The sequence below is a fragment of the Sceloporus occidentalis genome, unplaced genomic scaffold (assembly GCF_023333645.1).
Source record: "Sceloporus occidentalis isolate IW3139 unplaced genomic scaffold, rSceOcc1.0.p SCAF_4, whole genome shotgun sequence".
NCBI classification, from domain to species: domain Eukaryota; kingdom Metazoa; phylum Chordata; class Lepidosauria; order Squamata; family Phrynosomatidae; genus Sceloporus; species Sceloporus occidentalis.
The window spans coordinates 145,669,869-145,690,066 of NW_028316984.1; the positions used below are offsets into that span (position 1 = coordinate 145,669,869).

A 20,198-nucleotide genomic window follows, 5' to 3' on the forward strand; every position below is an offset into this window, starting at 1 on the left:
GCCTCACATCCAACGCAAAGCCCAGCGAGTCTTCCTCCCTAGGCCCAGCGCCAGGAGCGAGTGCGCAGCCGCAGTCAACCACCTCCTCCCTTCCCTCTCCTTCGGCTGCAGAGGTTGAACTGACAGAGAGCTCGCGCACGGCCCCCTTTTATAGCCTCCGCCCCGCCCACTCCCTCCAGGCTCGCCCCGCCCACTGAATTTGCGCCTGCGCAGTGCGCTGCTCTCTGTCCCCTCAGGTTCAGTCTGGTTTTGGCGTCGCCGCCACGAGGAGGTTGTTAGCCGCTCCTTTGGAAGCCTCATACCCTCGCCGCCTACGGCGCTAGTTATATATTCGCCTTGAATGTGAGGAAGTAGGCCCCTTTGTTCAGGGCGACTAGAGCAGTCTCCATTTCAGCCTTCTGCCCAGGAGGGATCCCACAAGGTCCTCCATTTTGAGCAGGACTAAACAGCATGAATTTAGAATTTCTATGTGTCTGCTTTGCTTCTTTTTTGGTTAGGATCAAAAGTGGTGAAACTGCCCTTGTTTTTCTCATTATGACTCAGTGTATATGATGGTGGGGACCGTCCAGGTTTCTTGGGCTGCGATGCCAGAGGCGACATATGTATATGTATATATATATATTTATATGTTATTCATCTCAATAATGTATATCCTGCCGTTCTCCCACAGTGGGATTCAAGGCAGGTGACGATAATTAAAAAAGATGAAGAAGTAAAAACATTGATTACAAGAGTTTAAAAAATAGTTAAATATTAGTAATATTAAAATGTATATTTATGTATTTATGTAGTTTATATGATATAAATATATGTGTATGTGTGTGTGTATATATATTATATGGAGCCAATGTGGCGTAGTGGTTTGAATGTTGGAGAGCAACTCTGGAGACAAGGGTTCGATTCTGGCCCTGAAAATCACTGGGAGGCCTCTGGGAAAGTCACACTCTCTCAGCCCCAGGAGAAGGTACAGTCAGCCCTTCTTATACACAGATTTTTTATACATGGATTCAAGCAGACATGGTTTGAAAATGTTAAAAAAAAGTATAAATTTCAAATATCAAACCTTGATTTTCCAGTGTTTATCAGGGACACCATTTTGCTATTTCATTATATTTAATGGGACTTGAGCATCCACGGATTTTGTTATCCACGGGGGATCTTGGAACCAAACCCCAGCATTTAACAAGGGTCCACTGTAATTGCAAACCACCTCTGAAGAAACTTGCCAAGAAACCCCATGATAGGTTTGCCTTTGGGTTGCCATAAATCAGAAATGACTTGAAGGCACGCACCCCCTCCCCCCACACACACATTATATATAATGTTATGTGTGTATGTGTATTTGTGTGTCTTCAAGTCATTTTGACTTTATGGCAACCCTAACTGAGTTTTCTTGGCAGGTTTCTTCAGAGTGTGTTTGCCATTGCCTTCGCCTGAGGCTGAGAGATTGTGACTTGCCCAAAGTCACCCAGTGGGTTTCATGGTTTAGCAAGGGTTTGAACCCTGCTCTCCACAGTCATAGTTCATCACTGAAACCACTTGGCTATGCTGGCTTTTGTATGTGTGTGTGTGTGTGTGTGTATAAAAATTTAAAAAGAATTATGTTGTGGCACCTATTTTTGAAGTAAAAGCAATCCGAATCTACCAAAATATCCTAAAGGTACCAGGTCCTGTCTGATCTTGGAAGCTAAGCAAGAACAGCCCTGGTTAGAACTTGGATGGGAAGCGGCCAGGTGCTGCAGGTTATATTTCAGAGGAAGGAACCGCCTCTGAGTATTCCTTGTCTAAGAAACCCTATGACGTTCATGGGGTCACCATAAGTTGGAAGTTACAGGGACAGACACACACAAGTTAGTGGGAGAGTTGGATATAGACTATAACAAGCATCAGAAAAAACCAAGAGGGTGTTGGACTGTGAGACTACTTCAGTGGTGGCCAACCTGGCCTTAGAGCATGTTGGCTAGAAGGCGGTTGGTCTTTGCATGAGAAAAGTTCTCAGTTCTGGCTGTATAATTTAAGTCCTTTAATTCTTTCTGTTGGTGCACAGTGTACATACTTTTAGGGAAACAAAGTTTTCAAAGAAAATTTTAACTTTTTTAAAAGTGAACTAAACACCAAGATGTTTAACTTGTATTTTAAAGGCACTGATAATCAAATGTTGTTTTCCCCCTTCAAAGTTGTAGGCATCTGATCTAAGGGGTATGCTTTACAAACTCAAATTATTAGAATACAAGAATCACCTACCTTTACCATAGTTTTAGAAAGTATGCTTTTTTTCCTTTCCTTACCTGTTGCACAAATGATTGACCAGTTAGGTAGATTGCTGTTCCAATGGTTTACACCTCTGGCAATCCTAAACGCACATGCCAGGGATTAATTTCAACATACTTAATAAGGTTCACTTGTGAATAAACATGCTTAGGATAATAACATAATTGTGTTGAGTATACCAAAGGGCAGTGCAGTTTCACATACTAATTATTCTTGCAGATCTGGATTCCTCTCAAAAGCTTAGGTTTTATGGCTCTGTTCCACCTTTATTTCAACCTAGTCTTGATTTTTGGGCAAGGATAAGGTAGATTTATCTCTTGAATCAGCTAGGAGTATGATAATGTGAGTAAGGTTTCACCCACTCTCAATCTGAGTAATTGTGCTAAAGTTGAAAAATTCTTTCTGTTTTGGTAGTAGGGGAAGGAGGATTCCTGGGACTGAGAGTGGTTTGCAACAGTGGCACTAGTTTGCTGCTTCTGCTTATTGTTGTTATTATTATTATTATCATTAATTATATAGTGCCATTCATGTATCTTAGCTATATAAGAAATATAACTGATTTCAGTATGCATTTAAGAGGTTATAGTTTAATTAAACAACAGTTTAATTGGGTGAACCATCTGTAATTTTTCCAGTTTCCCTTGAGCTCTGCTACTTTTCTGCAGCTTTATAATGGACTGCATTTGCTGGCATTAGAATAACAATCTTGTCTGACTATTCCTCCATAGACATTGCCAAATCACAAAGGAAAACTTGGGGGAAAATGAGAGAAGATAGATTCTGCTCTGTAGCTCCTTATTTTGAAAGATTGTGTCTCAGTATGCATAATACTCTGGAATGGCAAACCTTTCAAATAAGGGATGTTCCCAAAAGTCACTATCTTCTTGCATGCATGCCTGGAGGTTGTGGTGACTGGTAACACTAGTCTGTTCGGGTTATTCTGCAGTTATGTTGAAGATTTTACTAACTACACAAGGCCTTTAACTATGCACAAATATGCAGTGATAGTGGTGGTGATGGCTCTCATGAGAAGGGAATTGGATGTGTTTTGTCTAAACATTTTTAATGGGGAGACTTGCTAGTCTGACGTCCTACCTTACTTCCCACACTGCAGAGTAAGTGTGTAGATGTCATCTTTCTTTCATAGAATCATAGTATCATAGAGTTGGAAGAGACCACAAGGGCCATCCAGTCCAACCCCCTGCCATGCAGGAACTCTCAATGAAAGCATACCTGACAGATGGTCATCCAGCCTCTGTTTAAAGACCTCCAAAGAAAGAGACTCCACCACACCCCGAGGGAGTGTGTTCCATTGTTGAACAGCCCTTACTGTCAGGAGGTTCTTCCCTAATGTTGAGGTGGAATCTTTTTTCTTGTAACTTGCATCCATTCTTCCATGTTCTAGTCTCTGGAGCAGCAGAAAACAAGGTTGCTCCCTCCTCAATATGACATCCCTTCAAACAGGTCTATCATATCACCTCTTAACCTTCTCTTCTCCAGGCTAATTCCAAATTAACAACATACTTTCAGTTTAGTTTAGCAACATATTTTAAATATGTTTCCTTTAAAGGTTTTATTAGTGTCTCCAACTGGCAAACTCTTTCATGTTTTACTGACTGACATCAAATTATAGCATTCAGGCTTAGTCAGGGAGAGGTACATTATACGTAACAGCTTTTGCACATTGTCAAATGCCTGGAGGCTTTAAAGTAGTCGTGGGAAAGCTTTTATTCCAAAGGGCCTTTTGATGTGCAGAGGAAAATTAATTTGGAGACCAAAGCTGCTGGTAGGCAGGGCCAGAACCATAAACAGGTGAGGTGAACCTGCTTGAAGTTTGTGAAGGAGGCTCAGTGCTCCTTGCAGAGGCTGAAAGTGGGCGATTTTTTCACCAGTTTTTACATCCTGTATTCTATTGGCTTTAGTATTAAAAACATTTGGCAGGGCTGAGCCCTGGTATAAAATCTTGAGGATTTATGTTGTCATGCTATATGGTATCAGTAGATGTTAAATTGAGGGACATTCCATTTTATAGATATCAGCAGGACTTCTTCAGCGTGAACATGCACAGTCTCATTACATAATATATTGTATTGATTAAGTCATTAATGTAAACACCAGACTGTCCTTTAATTACATTTAATTAATTAAAGAGAGATCTTTAATTTTAGGGGGGAAGTCAGGCATCCCTCTTGCAATTTTAGTACTTTGTGGTGGGGACAGGTATAATTAATAGGGTTTATCCTGAACAGCACAGTCCCTGCCCACTCCCACCTAATGGCACAGTTGACAAAGGTGAAGAAAAAGGCGCAGAGGCACTAATGTGGATTTCCAGGAATGAATGCGGGCACCACTACTAGGCAAGAAAGGGGATTCCAGTTTGGCCCTCTTTTCAGCTGTAGGACAGTAAAATGTTAGAAGTCAGGGTCTGTTATCTTCATGCTGAGCAATGAATGGCAATGACAGCTTCAATAGATTCTGTGGCAAGTAGCTTTTCCCTGCTTTGTCCATCCCATCTCTGTTGCAGAGCTGCTTGCATTGTGTTGTTCTATCTGTATTGCATAGAAGAAAAGTGGAGGAAGGAAGTGCCAACTGGAGGATTCAACCACCATTTGTCTTTATGTAACTCAAGGCAATCTCAGCTGTCTGCCTTACTGCTGGGTTGCAGACAACACTACTTTGGGGGAAATTTCCCAGAGCTGTGTCAGTCACTGTCAGGGCTTGCTTCCTCTGTGTACTATGAGGAAAATGTATTTCTAGAAATCTGACCTTAAACTGGTTGAAATTTGTTCCACAATCTGAGGATTTACCACTCCATCTTTAGAGCTGGATAAGAGGGTATAAATTAATGTACTAATCATTCAAATTATTTGTTACTTTCATTGCTAACACATATAAAAATGGTGTCCCACTGCAATTTTTATTATGTAAAGACTGTTGAGCCTGCTGTTATTCTTAAATAGGTGGATTTTATAACTTGGGCAATTTCACCTTCACTGTATCAGTTTAATTACCTGAGATAGGGGAAAGTCTTTAGGCATAGTGTTCAATTCCTCCCTGAAGGCAAACCATTAACTTTGTTGTCGTTACACGCCTCTGAGTTGGTTCCAAAACGTATGATGACACTATCATAGGGTTTTCTTGTAAGATTTATTCAAAGAAGGTGTACCATTTTCTTCCTCTGTGGCTGAGATAGTGTGTCTTGCCCAAGTCACCCAGTGGGTTTCCCTGGCTGAATAGATATTGGAATTCTGGTAGTCCAGAGTCTGAGTCCAACCAGAACACCACACTCCCTCCAAATTTTTGTAGTTTTTTAATTGTATCATTTTTCTAGGATGTTGTGTGTGCACATGTGTATGTGCTCAGAGTTCTAGAAGTGATTTAACAGAAGGCTTCTTGATTTTGTTTCTCTTTTAGGTTGAACACTAGATACAGTACTGTGAAAGATAAAACCCATAAATGGATCGGAGCAGTGATTACTACTTTTTTCATGGCATTCTTGGGAGAACTGTGAAAATCACTCTGAAATGTGGCACATTCCAGGGCATTTTGCAACATTTGGATTCCAGCCAAAGTATCTTTCTAAATAAAGGTTATGCTCTTTTTTTAAAAAAAATTAAATCAGTTTCTTTTGAAAGTTACTACTCAAATATTAATGGACATTCTTCATTCTTCTAGATAAGGAATGGCTAGCTTCTCAGTTTTTTAGACAGTGGTTTGTATTTGTATTTTAGTGGAGTTGTTGCAAAGTAGCCACATAATAAATTACTCTATATGAATAATTACACTCAAAATTAAAAAACACATTTTGCTCTCAGAAGAGAACAAAATAACTTTCCAATAAATTAAGGTCTGGGCCCCAAGAATTTTCTACAGGTTACCACTTCGGCATCCTTTTTCCGTTTTCAAGATAGCCCTGCAATACAATAGTGGAAAGTTGACTACCTGACCTTATGTAAGAAATACCCTCTGACTATTGTATAACTTTGCTGCATTGCCACTTGATGGAAAGTTAGTTTTTAAGATTAATAGCTATTAATTTTATTGATGTATTTTTATATGTACTTTAAGTATTGATGTAGGTATTTTAGCAGACTGTAATCCTGCCTCAATCTATCTGGGAGAGGTGAGAAAATATAGATAAACTATTATTATTATACCTGTAATAGTTATATTTACTATTTGAAAAGTCAAAGAGAAGAGTGGAATAAGGTAAATTATACAGATACACTGTTTTCGATGTTCCAGTATTGTATGAAGTACCAGTCTGCATGCTTCTAGTTTATTTTTAGGCAATGAAGGCTTTCGATGTACAAGTTATTATTTGGTCTCAAATACTGTATGCATAACAAAAGTTTGAAGAAAGGATCAAGAGTGCCCACAGTATTTCAATAGTGGGTAGTTCCTGTATAACTGCTTAAAATGCACCCTAATCATATGCAGTTGTATGCAGTTGTACTTAGAAGTCCCAGTGGACTTGGATATATTGCCAAATACATATGCAGGGGATTGTAGGCTTAGATCATATACTTCTAAATTCCAGAGTGCTCTGGGATCGAAGGAAATACATTGCCTGGTGTTTCAGGTGTGTCTTCCTGGCAGATAGAGTAGCAGAGCTGCATTCCTTTCTTCAGCCTATAGCTGTGTATGCTGTCATTTCCCATTTTTATCAGTGTATGATCCTGAATGAACAGGAGGGAATTTGGAAGAGGGGAAACCTAGTCTTCCCTTTTGAAGTGCTGGAACTAAAACACCAGGGTTTGGGGGCTTGTATTCTGTGTAGCTTGTTTTGCTACATAGTCAGGCAAGGAGCTAGATTAGATGACCCATGGGATCCCTTACAGCAATAGTCTTTTAAAATTATAACTAACATAGGCCCCATACAGACAGGCCAAAATAAAGCTGCTTCAGGTCACTTTGGAGGTATGCTGTTTAAATGATGCATGCGTCCTAAGAGGCCAGAAGCTGCACCAAAGCTGCGCTCCAGTCTTTAGGACTGGAGCATGGCTTTAGCGTGGATTCCGGACTCTTAGGACGCATGTATCATTTAAACAACACACCTCCAAAGTGACCTGAAGCAGCATTATTTTGACCTGTCTGTTTGGGGCCAAAGCTATCTTGCTTAGATTTCTAGTGCTTAGGACTGTCAGAGAAGTAGATAGTCCTAAGCAATGGAACTCCTAGCAAGATAACCATGTTAGTCATAATATTAAAGGTCTGTTGTTTTAAGGGATCCCATGAGTCATCTAGTCTAGCTCCTTGCCAGTCTGTGTAGCAAAACAAACATAGACCTGTTGCAAGAGACTTTATTAGAAACTCATTGTTAAATTCTCGTGACCTGACAGACTGAATTTAGTTGTTATGTCTTTATAGTATTTTAGTTGTATCCATTCAGGAAAAATAGCTTATCTAAAATAATAATATTCCATCATTGTTATTAATTCCTTTTTTGTTATTTGTAATTACTGTCAGCAGAATGTTGTTAGACATAGCTACCCTTCTTGACCAAAAAGTGCAGAAATTCTAGTATTTGATCACACAAATGGGCCTATATTTTTATGAAATTTCAAAGCCTTGAGATTGATTAAGTACTGTATGTATTTTGTACAAATAGGATGTAGTTTAGTATTAAAAATTTTATAGCTGCACTCATGTTGTGAATTCTTCACTTGTCCTGTTGACCTTAGAGAGTACACTGGAGTGTAGATTACTTGAGATTGTTCTGTTTAAATGAAATGTAGATCTGAGCCTTACTAAAGGTGTATGTTGAATGCATTCGAACAGCTTTGCCAAATAATTAATATACCCATATTTTATACAGCAGGAGAAGAGTCTAGTATCATTTGTGTTGCCTAGGTTGCTCAATTGCTGGCATCTATTAATAAATTCCAAAGTAATAACATGAGACCTTGATCCACCAGTTATGTGTGCAAAAGGTTCCTCCTGTTGTACTTGGAGTACCAGTAACAGCTTTACACTCTGTTCCTTTTTTAAAAGCAGACTTAGTTTGTCTGAAAAAGAAAAGTGTTAAAGAAATTAATTCTTAAGAGAGCAGAGTTTTACTTGAAAAAGTAAATGTGGCAGGAGATTCAAAGTACTGTACTTAATTTCTAGATCTCTATCCTGCCTTATTGCTAAAGATTCAGGGCAGCTAATAGTAGTAATCCCCACCCTGAATATCAAACAAAACTATAGAATGGCCAAGACTAAATTTTGCAGAGGGAAAACAACAAAATTGTTAGAATAGGTTGGGCCTTTCCATATATTTAGAAACTGTAATGACAATACTATGCAACTTGAGAAGATAAGGAAATAAATAAACTTGGTGTTTATAATGAAACAGCAACGTGTGATACGTGTTGGTTATTCACTTTGTGCAAAGGAACAAATGGTTGCAGAAAAGCTCCACTATTTCAAAATCATTTCCACATTGCTCCACCTACATTGTGCTAGGTGGCAATAATATTTTTTTATCTTAGATTTTAATTTTCAGAATGAAGTCCTAACATTTTTCTTACTGTATTTCAGTTAAGAACTTGGAAAGTGGCAGACTGATACCAGGAGTAAAGATGTTTTTTGGCCATGAAATTATTAATGGTGAGATGTTTTCCTTTTGCTTGGACATTGTTGGGTTTTATGCCATTAATTTTCCTTCCCTCTTACTAATGAGTTTTCTTACCCAGGAATATCTACTTCCAGTTTTTCTATTCCCAACTGCAACTTGCAGTGTTTATCATGTTAGCCTTGACATTGATTTTAAAATGTAGAAAAGCTATAGCTAACAAATCTGCTTCTGATATACATTAAACATATCTGCAACGCAGCTTTGAAAAGGCTGCAACATCATAAATCTCTTCATTTTCAGGTAAACATAAATTGGGACTTTAAAGTAAGATTGATTTCAGCAGAAGTAAAGCCATATATAATTATATTTCATTTCGGTAATGCGGTGGCTTAGTAGTTAAGATGCCAGTTCTGATGGTCGGAAGATGAGAAGGCATGATGGGGTGAACTCCTTTCAGTAGTCCCAGCTTCTGTCAACCTAGCAGTTCGAAAGCATTCAAATGCAAGTAGATAGATAGGTGCCGATGGGAAGGTAACAGCGTGCAGTACAGTCATGCTGGCCACATGACCACCAGAGCAGTCCTCAGACAACGCTGGCTCTTCGTCTTAGAAACAGAGATGAGCACCACCCCCAACAGTCAGTTACGATTAGACATTCATGTCAAGGGACTACCTTTACCTTTAATGCCTAATATAATAAATTATTCAGTGAATATGTACTGTGCCTTCTATCATCCCAAACAGAAGATTCTTATTATAATTAATTTGCATTAGTGTGAAAAACAAAAAAAGAGTGGCTACTTGTGTTCCCTTCTAAAATTGCAACTTCCTCATTAAAATGAGCAAATTTGGGATTGTTCTCAATTTCTATTCAAACCTTGCTATAACATTTAAACAATTTCCCTTCAGTTAATTGCTCCATCCTATAATCATCATTCTATCTATACATTAAATACAAAATCTGGTGAACAGATTTAAAAGGGTATAATTCAAAATGTTGGGTGGATGAGAGCTTGTGAGGAGAGCAAAGGAATCGGAAGGAAAAAAACAAGGAAGATGAGTAGAGAGAAAGGAGGAGGTAGGAAAGAAGGTAGAGGAGAAGGTAGTAAAGGGCAGGTTTGAGTTAGAACAGATGGAGCAAAGACAGGGTGGCATGGAGGAGATGAGAACCTGAAAAAAGAGAGAAAAAGGTGTCAGCTGTAGCAACGGTGGAAAGATGGGTATCTCTTTTCATGCTTCATTTTCTGAGGTTGTCTCCATGTGGGGGGAAGTATGACTTTCCCTAGAATCATAACACATAAATTGACACACAGAGGAAGGTATGAGAGCAGCCTAGGAAGCATCACACTAGTATCACCTCACTATATTATATAGCATAGGACAAGGACTGCAAGTACCTCAAACCATTAGGTAACTTACAATTTAGCAAGCATCCAGGGGTAGCCATGTGGGCCATTTAGCAAAGTCAATCAAAAATCCACCAAGCAGTGATATCTTTATTGGCCAACCAACCTTTCTGAGGTGTTGCAAGCTTTAGAAGCTTCACTGGCTTCTTCATCAAGCAAAGTGTTACAAACCAAACTGGAGGAAAAAAATTGAATATGTTAGTTATAGGACTGCATTTTGCTGTTTCTGTTCTGAGTCAAGATGGTAATGTGAGGCATCTTTTGCAGGCTTGCCCCTCCTCCTTCTGGCTATGTGGCAATTGGGAGATTTTCAAAGTCCAGGAAGTTTAACATCCATTTCCATCTCAATAATAATAATTATAATTATTTATATACCACCTTTCCAAAAGATCAAGGCGGTTTACAAATTAGATAAACAAATACATAAAATAAACAATTTACATAAGCAAATACATAAAATACATGAACAAATACCTAACATGTACAAACTAGAATTCGATCCCTTATCCCAAAAAGGACACTTCCCTTGCAATCCAATATGTCTCCATCTTTTTTTTTTTTTTTTTGCAAGAGAAGTGTCTTTGTTGAGATGCAACTTACAATTTGGCTTTAACTGACTTTTGTTTTGCCTACTATACCCCTAAATTTCCAGCTTTGTGGAGACTATCATGTTGCTGAATGAGCCTATGAACTTCCAGAAGGGCACTGAGCAATTTTTAGAGTATCAACCAACTTTAGATTATGGGATGAAGAAGAACCATGAACTCTATACCCCAGCAAGGTGACAGCAGATGTTTAACAATTTTTCTCTCTTAACTGAGCCTGAAATATTGATCTTGCAACTGCAGAGACACACAATGGTCATTCTGCCAAGCCAGATTTTTTTTACATTTTCTTCTCCTAGTTCCTCATTTTTTGTACCAATCTCCTTGATGTAGAGTTCTCAAAAATGCAAAAGCTTGCATCACTTTTGCAACGCTTTAGTTATCTAATAAGAAGGTATTGCCCATTTATGTTTTTGCAGAAGTTGAGAAGAGGCATATGCCTACTTCAGAGAAAGCCCCAGTTGAAAACACAATTTGGGTACCTAGAAATGGACCTCTTGCCCAGATTTTTTAACCCTTTAAGAAGAAAATAACACATTTTTCATTTTCTTCTTCACTCATTTCTGCTCCTTCAGTAGCGTGGCATATACTGTATATGGTATTCTTCCAGAATGCCTTCTTTTTCCAGTAGTGTTCTGACTTGATCAGAATCTTTGTTTTCTCTGGAAAATGTCAAAAGAAATGTGTGTGCATTTTGTAGAAGTGTCTTTTTCCTTTTCTAGTTTCCTTAGCAGCTGCATCTTCCTGTTGTCTTCTATAATTCCCAGTCAAGCACATGAGGTCAGATTTGGGTAGGTAAAGACATTTCTAGGAGCTAGTATTCTCAATTACTCAGAAAACATAGATGTACACCACACATAATACTGAACTCTCTGAGGGGTTGTCCACACGGGTCAAAAGCGCTAGCTTCCCTCCAGCTTCATGTCATCTGGATTAGCTGACGCAGGCCCAAAACCTAGGGCAGGATCGGGCCCAATCCTGCCTGTCCAGATACAGATCTGGAGGATGCTATCTGACCCCAGGGTAAAGAGCCTTTACCTTGGGGTAATTAAACCCTGGTTTTGCATGGAGTTTTTAAGACACTCCGTGGCAAAACTGGGCTATTCTGATACCACCCTCCACCAGTTTTCCTTATCTTGCCAGCCATCGATCTGACTGAGAAGTTCTCCAGTCTCTGTGTCTGACACAAAACCAGGGAGCTTGGCCCTATGGGTGAAGCCAAGCACCCTATTCCTATGTCAGACAGGGCGACTGGAGGGCTTCTCAGTCAGATTGACAGCCGGCAAGGTAGGGAGTGGCATGCTGGTCCCGAGTCCAGGGTCAACATGGCTGGGTGAGCAATGGGATTAGGAAAACACAGGTTTAGCCCATACATGATAAGCGGTATAGAAATGTACTTGCTATTGCTACTGCTACTAATCTAAATATTTTATGCACATTTTGGCCCCCTCTTTGGTCACGGATTTATGCCCACCCTACTCCTAACACTTCTCCCTCTTTCTTTCTCTTCTGAAGGAAAATTGCCCCTACTCCATGCAGTTAAGCTTGGAATGGGGGAAGCTTCCACTGAATCATAGATTCATAGAGTTGGAAGAGCTGGGTATAGGCGAGAAGATAAACATCATGTAACTGTTGCAGGTGGCTGCAGCAGCTTCTTCACTGTCCATATTGAGAAGTATAAAGTGGTCAGTGAACCAGGACTCTGGACTTCCCCCTCCAAGCAAGTCTCTTATGGGGAGCAAAAGCCCCTCACTTAGCCCCTTAAAAACAGTTGAAAAGTAACAGAGAACCCTCAAACACAGCTCCCAGGTCTCCTTCTGCTCTGTGCTCAGAGTCTTCCTGGCTGAAAATTTGTGTGCTTCTGAATCAGTTCTAGACAGCTAGGCTGTTAGCTCCGCTCCTATGACTCACCAAAGCCTCACCAGTCAGGAATAAAAACACTCCAGGTTTGAAAAAAACTCACCCAATGAAAATGGCTTCTCAGCCAGATGCTTATTTCTCCTCCTGTGTAGGAAAACCAATCACTGATATCACTGGAACTTTTTTCCTAACCTGAGTTTGCCCTGGAGGTTGGGGTGGGGCAGAGTACATAAAAAGAAAAAAGTTAATCCTTCCCTCCATGTTGTAGCCCCAAGCACATGGGTTAACCTTCCTGTCTTTAGCTGTAATCCAGTTGAAAATTGCATAGAACTATGCTAACAGAGGAAAAAAGTTCCAGTTCCACAGATAGACACTCAGTGCTTTGTGGGCCTAGACCTAATGGCAGCATCCCTCCATGTGCTTCACTGTATCCTTGTGAAGAAGGTAATTAAATCATTATTGTTGCATGTGGGTAACTGAGTTTAAGAAATACTGATGGACTCAAATTGATTTCCTGAAAACTACCCAAATGTTCACAGCTAAACAAGATTGAAAAGCCAGTCTCCTAGAACTGAGCAGTTTGAAGCATGATGATTTATCCATAAATAGTACAGAATTCAATGAAAGTTGTTGTGAGTTGTTGTTGTGGGGTATAATGGATATGGTTGTCATGATATTTTCTACCTTTCATTTGTACCAATAAGATTAGAGCTAGTTTGTGGATTGAAGGGAAATTATAACTTAGATTTGCTTTTAATACAAAATTATATTGGGGACTGCATATTATCCACCCCTCCTCAATTCCCTGAACCTGTTTGTTTTACTCCTGTTATCTCCAAACCTTGTATATTTAAAATTCTGCCTTTCCCAGCTTGTTCTCATTGTTAGATTCTAGATGCTCATTCTTAGATTCTAGAAAGGCAGCTTGTTATTGAGAATGTACTAGTGAAATAATCTTAACTTCCTTTGTCAATAGCATGAAAGGGACGATCAGGAAAGAGCAGGTCCATGCAACTTCTGTTCTACTTCTGTAATGTGTGTGTATTTAATGTAAAATTGCAACATTACTGTACTCAACATAAGTGGTTATCCTGTAGAATCAATGTCCATTTTTCTTCTAGCTCTAATTTTGGTTATTTTGCTTGCTTGCTAGTTGTTGTAGTTTGCCATTGGAGGTTTTGGCATATCTTCAGCTTTCTAGGATTACATGTAGTTCCTGGTTCAAGGTTATTTCTGTAATAGGAGCTGCTGATTTATGTTTCAGTGGAGTTACTTGATGACGTAGAACAGGCTGCAGAAGAAAAAACAACTGCCATTAAGTGTAGGTATGTATGAAGAGTTTTGTTTTTAGACTTCTGATATTAAGTCAAATAGTTACTAATCATAATACTAATAATAACAACTTGTGCAGAGAAGTTCCAACTACCGAAATGTATGTGGAAGGCAAAGGAAGATCATTGATGCCAAATCCCCAGGAGCCTGAAGCTGATTCCCAAGAAAGACAAGAGTTCAGGTTGAATACCATCAAATATGCCTTTGCAGGTAACTAATAGAAATTCAGATCAATACCTAATCCGCAGATCTTGTTTTCTATCCCATATTTATTATAGCATCATTTTAGGGCTGAGGTGGGAATCATGCAGCTTTCCCTATGTAGATGAACTGCCAATTCCAGCAACCCTAGCCAGCTGCATAGTGTATCAGAAAGAATGCTGGGAGTTCTGTCTAGCAATATCTGGTGGGCTACATGATTGACTTCTGTGACTTAGGGCCTGCTGCAGAGCAAAGGGCTGGGGGGAAACACCCTAAGAGTATGGCCAGAATCCTGTTGGTTCCAGTGTATGTAGCAGCACTGGGAGGAGAAAAGGCCATGGGCATGACAGTTCTGAAGGAAGTATGGTTTGTTATACAGGCTTCTTTCCTTTGCCACTGCTGCATAAACCTGGAAGAAAATTCAACAGCACTGATAGCATTCCACCCTACCATGGTCTCTGATGGGTCCAATATGTGTGCGTGCTTGCTTATGTACATGTGAGAGTATTGCTGAAGTGTATATTGGATTTTCCAGAATATGGCAGTATTATAATACACACCTCTGTAAAAGTTGTGAAACTGTTAAAGTTACCTTCCATAGCAAAGTAAACCCTCCACCATAAGGTTTATTGCAGACAAGAATAGGTTTGAGATGTCTCTTAAGCGCTCTTGCTACCTACTGTAAAGATGAAATGTTGACTATAAACTACAACAAAACAAAGGTTATGGTATTTAATAAGAAAAAGACCAAAAATAAATGGCAGATCGACAGCCATCAAATAGATTAGGTTATCTCATAGAAATACTTAGGGATAATCTTCCAGTCAACAGGATCATGGAATCTGCAAACAAAGTATGCCATCGCTAGTGCCCAAAGAAGTACCAAAGCACTTCTTTCCTTTTTCTATTCTAAAGGTGGCCAATATGTCCCCACAGCCATCCAAGTATTTGTCAGCAAAATAATTTCCCAGATACTGTACGGCTGTCAGGTGTACACACTTAATGATTACAACTCATTCGAAGTAGCACAAACCAAAATTTTAAGAGCAATTACAAGAATTCCAACATGCATCCCAAATGTAATACTCAGGTTGGAGACAGGACAAATTTCTATGGGAGCCCAAATATTGATGCTTTCTGGCTAAAGTTGACTTTTCTTCTTGTGGGACTTATTTGGCAGATACTTTTCAATCTAAATGGAAAAACTCTCTGACTACAAAACTCCAAAATCTGGGACTCACGACTAATGCCCTTCAGTCTATGGGATATTCTAAAGCTAAAACAGCTTTTTATGCAGCGCATAAAGGACGCAGAATTCCAAAACCATAGAACTCAGTCCGCAAATTATTTTTCTTATTGGGACAGTATAGGACCGCTTACTGTGCCAAACTACATCATGAACCTATCGATCTCCAGATATAGAATAACTTTCACACTGGCTAGATTAAACGTTCTTCCATCAGCATTACTGGAGGGTAAATTTAGTTAGACTCCTGTTCATGAGCAAACATGCCCCTGTAACTCAGGAGATATAGAGAAATGTTGGACACGTATTGTTTCACTGCCCTTTTTATGGCAATGCTCGCAGAGATTTGATCACTCCTATACTTTTGAATGTACCTGGGAGATCTGAAGCTTTTTATTTAAATTACCTATTACCAGACTGGAACTCGCATATAACTTATAAAGTGGCACAATTTTCTGCGCTAGCAATCACTTGTAGGAAAAGAACAACAGATCAAAGTTAAACACATAATATTGTGTCATGTCTGGTACTGCATGTCTGGTAAAAATCTGATATCACTTATCTACCTTTATTATTTCTATCTTAAGGGTGAAAGCCCATAAAGGTTTATTTTTATTTTATTTATTTTATTTTATTTTAAATGACGCTATCTTAAATGTAACGGAAATGAATTATTTACATTTCTAGTTGGCAGATTTTTATCCCAAGCAATCTTTTTATGTTTATTATTTTATTTTTCTATGTTATATTTTATATTGATGCTGGTCTTTGACCGTAATAAAGAATTTCAAGTGTTGAATTTGGTAGTACAACATCACTACAGAGCAGGTTGTATCCAGTGGTGGACTTGTCCTAGGTTGGAGAAAACACTTCCACTTAAGCAAAGCAGAGTACCAGGTTTTAATCTACATGGCCCCTGAATAAGCTACTCATGATTAAAGCTGTAGAAATCCTCTGGAACAATATGCACTGCTGCATGCAGGGCTGCAGTGATTAAGGCACAAAAGCTAAACCAGGTGCTTCACTTTTGGTGAGTGGGAATACTTTTGGATAGTGCAGACCTGTTACTGGAAACAGCAGTGCTTGAGACAATGGCATTACAGTGTGTAGGTGAAGGGTATCTTGCACATGCTTCCCCCAACATTGAAAAAGAATTAACAGAGCAGTCCAGTATGTGATTACTCTAGAGCAGGAGTTCCCAACATGTGCTCCAAGGAGGAGCCCTTAGGGCTCCACATGCACCAGGTGCTCCATGGCCGCTCCAGGAAAATGAAAGAAATAAAAATTTAATGAAATTAAAGAACAAGAATATATTTGTATATATACTCCTAAACACCATTAACTTGTAAGACATAGAATAGGCCTCTTAGGGCTCCACCATAGAAATAAGGGCTCCACAAGTCAAAAAGGGTTGGGAACCCCTCCTCTACATTAAAGGGTAGGCTGACCCCCTTGTTGCTTTCTTTTTGCCAGCAGGCAAAAACATACTTGTTTAAGCAAGCTTTTCAATGCTTAAAGCAGGGAAAGTTTGTAATGTAGATGTATGTTTTATTGGTTTTTAACTTTTCTATGTTTCTTTAACCAGTTTTATGGTGTTTTAATGTGGTGTTTTTTTTAAGTTTGTCTTGTACTTGTAAACATTTTAATGTGTTGTGGAACCCACCCTGGGTCCAGTCCTGGGGGAAAGGTAGCAAAGAAAGAAAGAAAGAAAGTATTGTTTGCTTCCAGCTGTGCATGCACCATTGGAAATTAAAGTAATTATTTAATGAAGAAAACAAGTAACAATTAAAATTAGATGATTTTAAATTGTGATTAAAGTAACAAGATTCCATGTAGTAACTGAGCAACTGAGGAGTTTACTAGGCTGCCAGATGAAAAGAATGATCAACCTTACTATTAAAAAAATTTTTTTAAGAAATATATATGAGGTTTCTAGTGCAAAACTGAATATTTGTGAGCAGTGCTGCTATAACAGTTGGAAAACAAACATAATAAAACCTGTAAGGTTTTAGCTCAAAATTATAATAGCTTTGTATTTAAAGCAATTACCTAGTAGTTACAGGCAACAAGAGATCATATGTGTGTGACTCAAATGGTTGATGGAAGAGGGATGGAGGGCTTGCTCCCTCTGTAGCCAGCACAGAAATGAGTGGGCCTCAGAGGAAGGAGAATTTCTCCTTTTTGCCTAGTGTAGAGCTGTGGGAAGAGAGGTAGAGCATTTTGGCCATCCTTTGGAAAGTCTCAGGAAGCTTGTACTTTTATTTATTTATTTTACAAAAAGTAAGGTTTGATGCTTATTTACTTATAAAATGCATAGTAATCAGGGTAAATGATATACTATATTATTTATGATCTGGAAACTTATCACTCTTTTAACACCATTCTGTTCAAATACACTCACCCCTCCTTTCTCATGGACTTGAGGTCTGTGGTCTTGAATATTCACAGAGGGGCAGCCTCTGTTATTTTCAATGGGATGTGTTCCCACGGCACACGCCCTGCACATGCCCCATTCAAGCCTATGCTTTGGTCCAGGACGGATCCCCCGCGAAAACAGGGCCTACTGTAATTCTAGCCAGTTACTAAGAAGTGTTTCAACTATATTTCAGTTACATTTGTGTCATGGCTAAGAGTCCAACAACTATCTGTCTCTCAGACATGCAGTTGTTACCCTCCTTTTAAGAGGTAGTGTAACGAAATGTTTTTAAGGAGCATTTCTTTTGATATTTTGACCAGTTTCATAGCTTCATTTATTCTGAAAGTATTGCTGAATGTCCCTGCTGTAAAGGGAGAGTTACAGTGTATATTTGAAAATATATTTTAGAACTTTCCTCAACCTGGCTCGATACAAATGTATAGGACTGCAGCTCCCATCACCTCCATGCTTGATGAGGTTTCTTGTATTCAGAGCTAAATAGGATTTTTAGTGTGTATTTTTTAAATTGCAGAAGACCAGAGGGATGAAATTGAATATGTTGTTGTTGATCAATTCCAGAAGAAATTTGGTTATGCAGTGAGTATAATACTGTTATATTCTGCTCATGACGTCTATTCAGTTTGCTGCTGGTTTTTACACTGGGAAAGACAGATGTGTGTGTTGTGGTCCTCTGATCAGTTTTGCATAACTAGCCACTTGTTTGCCAATTTTCCCCTTGGGACATGCTAGAAGGGAAGGGTGTGTCGAGTTGTGCAACATTGAACTCTGACCAGAATCATACTGCTCTCCTGGGGTGGTGGTGCTGGTGGATGCTTGTTGTGAAACTACTCCGTATCAGAGCTAAGATGAGTCAGCTACAGTACTTGGTTTTAAACGAAAAATCTAGATGCAGTGAGCTCAGTGGAAAGCTTGTGGAAGGGAAATAACCAGGGGGATATGAACATCTCTTGATTTACACTCTTTGAACAACAGGAAGGGCATAATGGGATTGGGAATGATATTGCTGTGTACATCAAAGTACACTGAAAAACAAAGTAGAAATCATGAAGGGGGTGACAATGCAGAATTCTGAAAATAATTTAGCACTGGGAAATGCTTTCACTGATCTTGAGATATAAAATGAAATTAGGGAGGCATTCAATGTGATTTTAAATTCCTTACTTCAACTAGATGGTCATGTTCTGGTCACAAAAAAGTGGGGCAGGGAGATGTCTAGATATCCTAAATGAGGGTGACCTGGTCTTGAGACTGATCAGAAGGAGAGTGATCATGGGCTTAATCTTCAGTGACACTTGGCACCTCATTGCAAGATAAGTGTTATTTAATCAGTTGGAATTGGTGGACCACAGTGCTATCAGTGTTCATTTCTATGCAAGTGGGAAATTGCCAAGGAAATCTGATATCTTGTAGTCAAATTTGACTTCAAAAGAGGTAACTTTTTTTAAAAAGGAAAGGATAAATTCAGGCTCCATTCCCACTGGCACTTTTGCACTGGAAGGAACTGGGCAGATTTGGTTTCTGCCCCCCCCCCCGAATGCCTCCGGAAGTAAGTGCCCACTATAAATACCTCAATCGGGGCCCCTTTTCACTCGCTGCCCCTCACTCCTGGAACCTTCTTCCCCTCCGAACAAGAGCCATCACTTCTTTAACCAGCTTCAAAACGGAGTTGAAGACTGTCCTGTTCCGAGAAGTGTTCCCAGGCCTTGCATAATTGTTGCTTGCCTCCCTGGATGAAGATTAACCATCCATTATGAAGCCAAGCCCTCCCTCCAGTCCATCTGCCTTGGTGGTAGAGAGGAACTGCTGGACCTCATCCCCTTCCCCACCACTATTCCCTTCTCCTTTTGTGTGGTGTCTTTTTAGATTGTAAGCCTGAGGGCAGGGAACCATCTAATTAAAAAGACTGTATGTACAGCACTGTGTAAATTTACAGCGCTTTATAAATAAAGGTTAATAATAATAATATTTAGCACCAGAAGCCATTGCAGCTCTTTAAATTGGTTTAAAAGGAAGAGTCCTCTGGTGTCAATCAAATTAGTTCTGCTTTCATAAAAGGTGACGTTTCTTGCAGCCATTGGCTAAGTGAATGGGGGCTTCCCCCCTCCTTTTTAAAAAATTTCTGGCGGGCAAGGTGCGCAGATGCTGTCAAATTTAAAAAAACTCCGGTGTGTGTCTTGTGTATAGCAAAAGCATTCAATTATCAAGCATCAATTTCCCAAATTGAAAGGGAAACATTTGTAACATTGGCATCGTAGCATTGGCATTTTAAACAAATAATT

At 39.3% G+C, this 20,198-nt stretch overlaps 1 protein-coding gene across 4 annotated transcripts in view; it reads left to right on the forward strand.

Moving 5' to 3' along the window:
* Positions 1–247: 247 nt before the first annotated feature.
* The window catches only part of EXD1 (exonuclease 3'-5' domain containing 1), a 35,910-nt gene continuing 15,959 nt past the window's right edge, over positions 248–20,198 (forward strand). For 3 of the 4 annotated variants that reach the window (XM_089523521.1, XM_089523523.1, XM_089523524.1), the window contains exons 1-6: positions 248–421; positions 5,686–5,860; positions 8,797–8,865; positions 13,968–14,028; positions 14,115–14,245; positions 18,431–18,495. In XM_089523521.1, coding sequence (XP_089379647.1) covers positions 5,728–5,860; positions 8,797–8,865; positions 13,968–14,028; positions 14,115–14,245; positions 18,431–18,495 — 459 coding nt within the window. In that variant the 5' untranslated portion in view covers positions 248–421; positions 5,686–5,727. The remainder of the gene's footprint in view (positions 422–5,685; positions 5,861–8,796; positions 8,866–13,967; positions 14,029–14,114; positions 14,246–18,430; positions 18,496–20,198) is intronic. The other variant, XM_089523522.1, reaches the window with a different exon arrangement.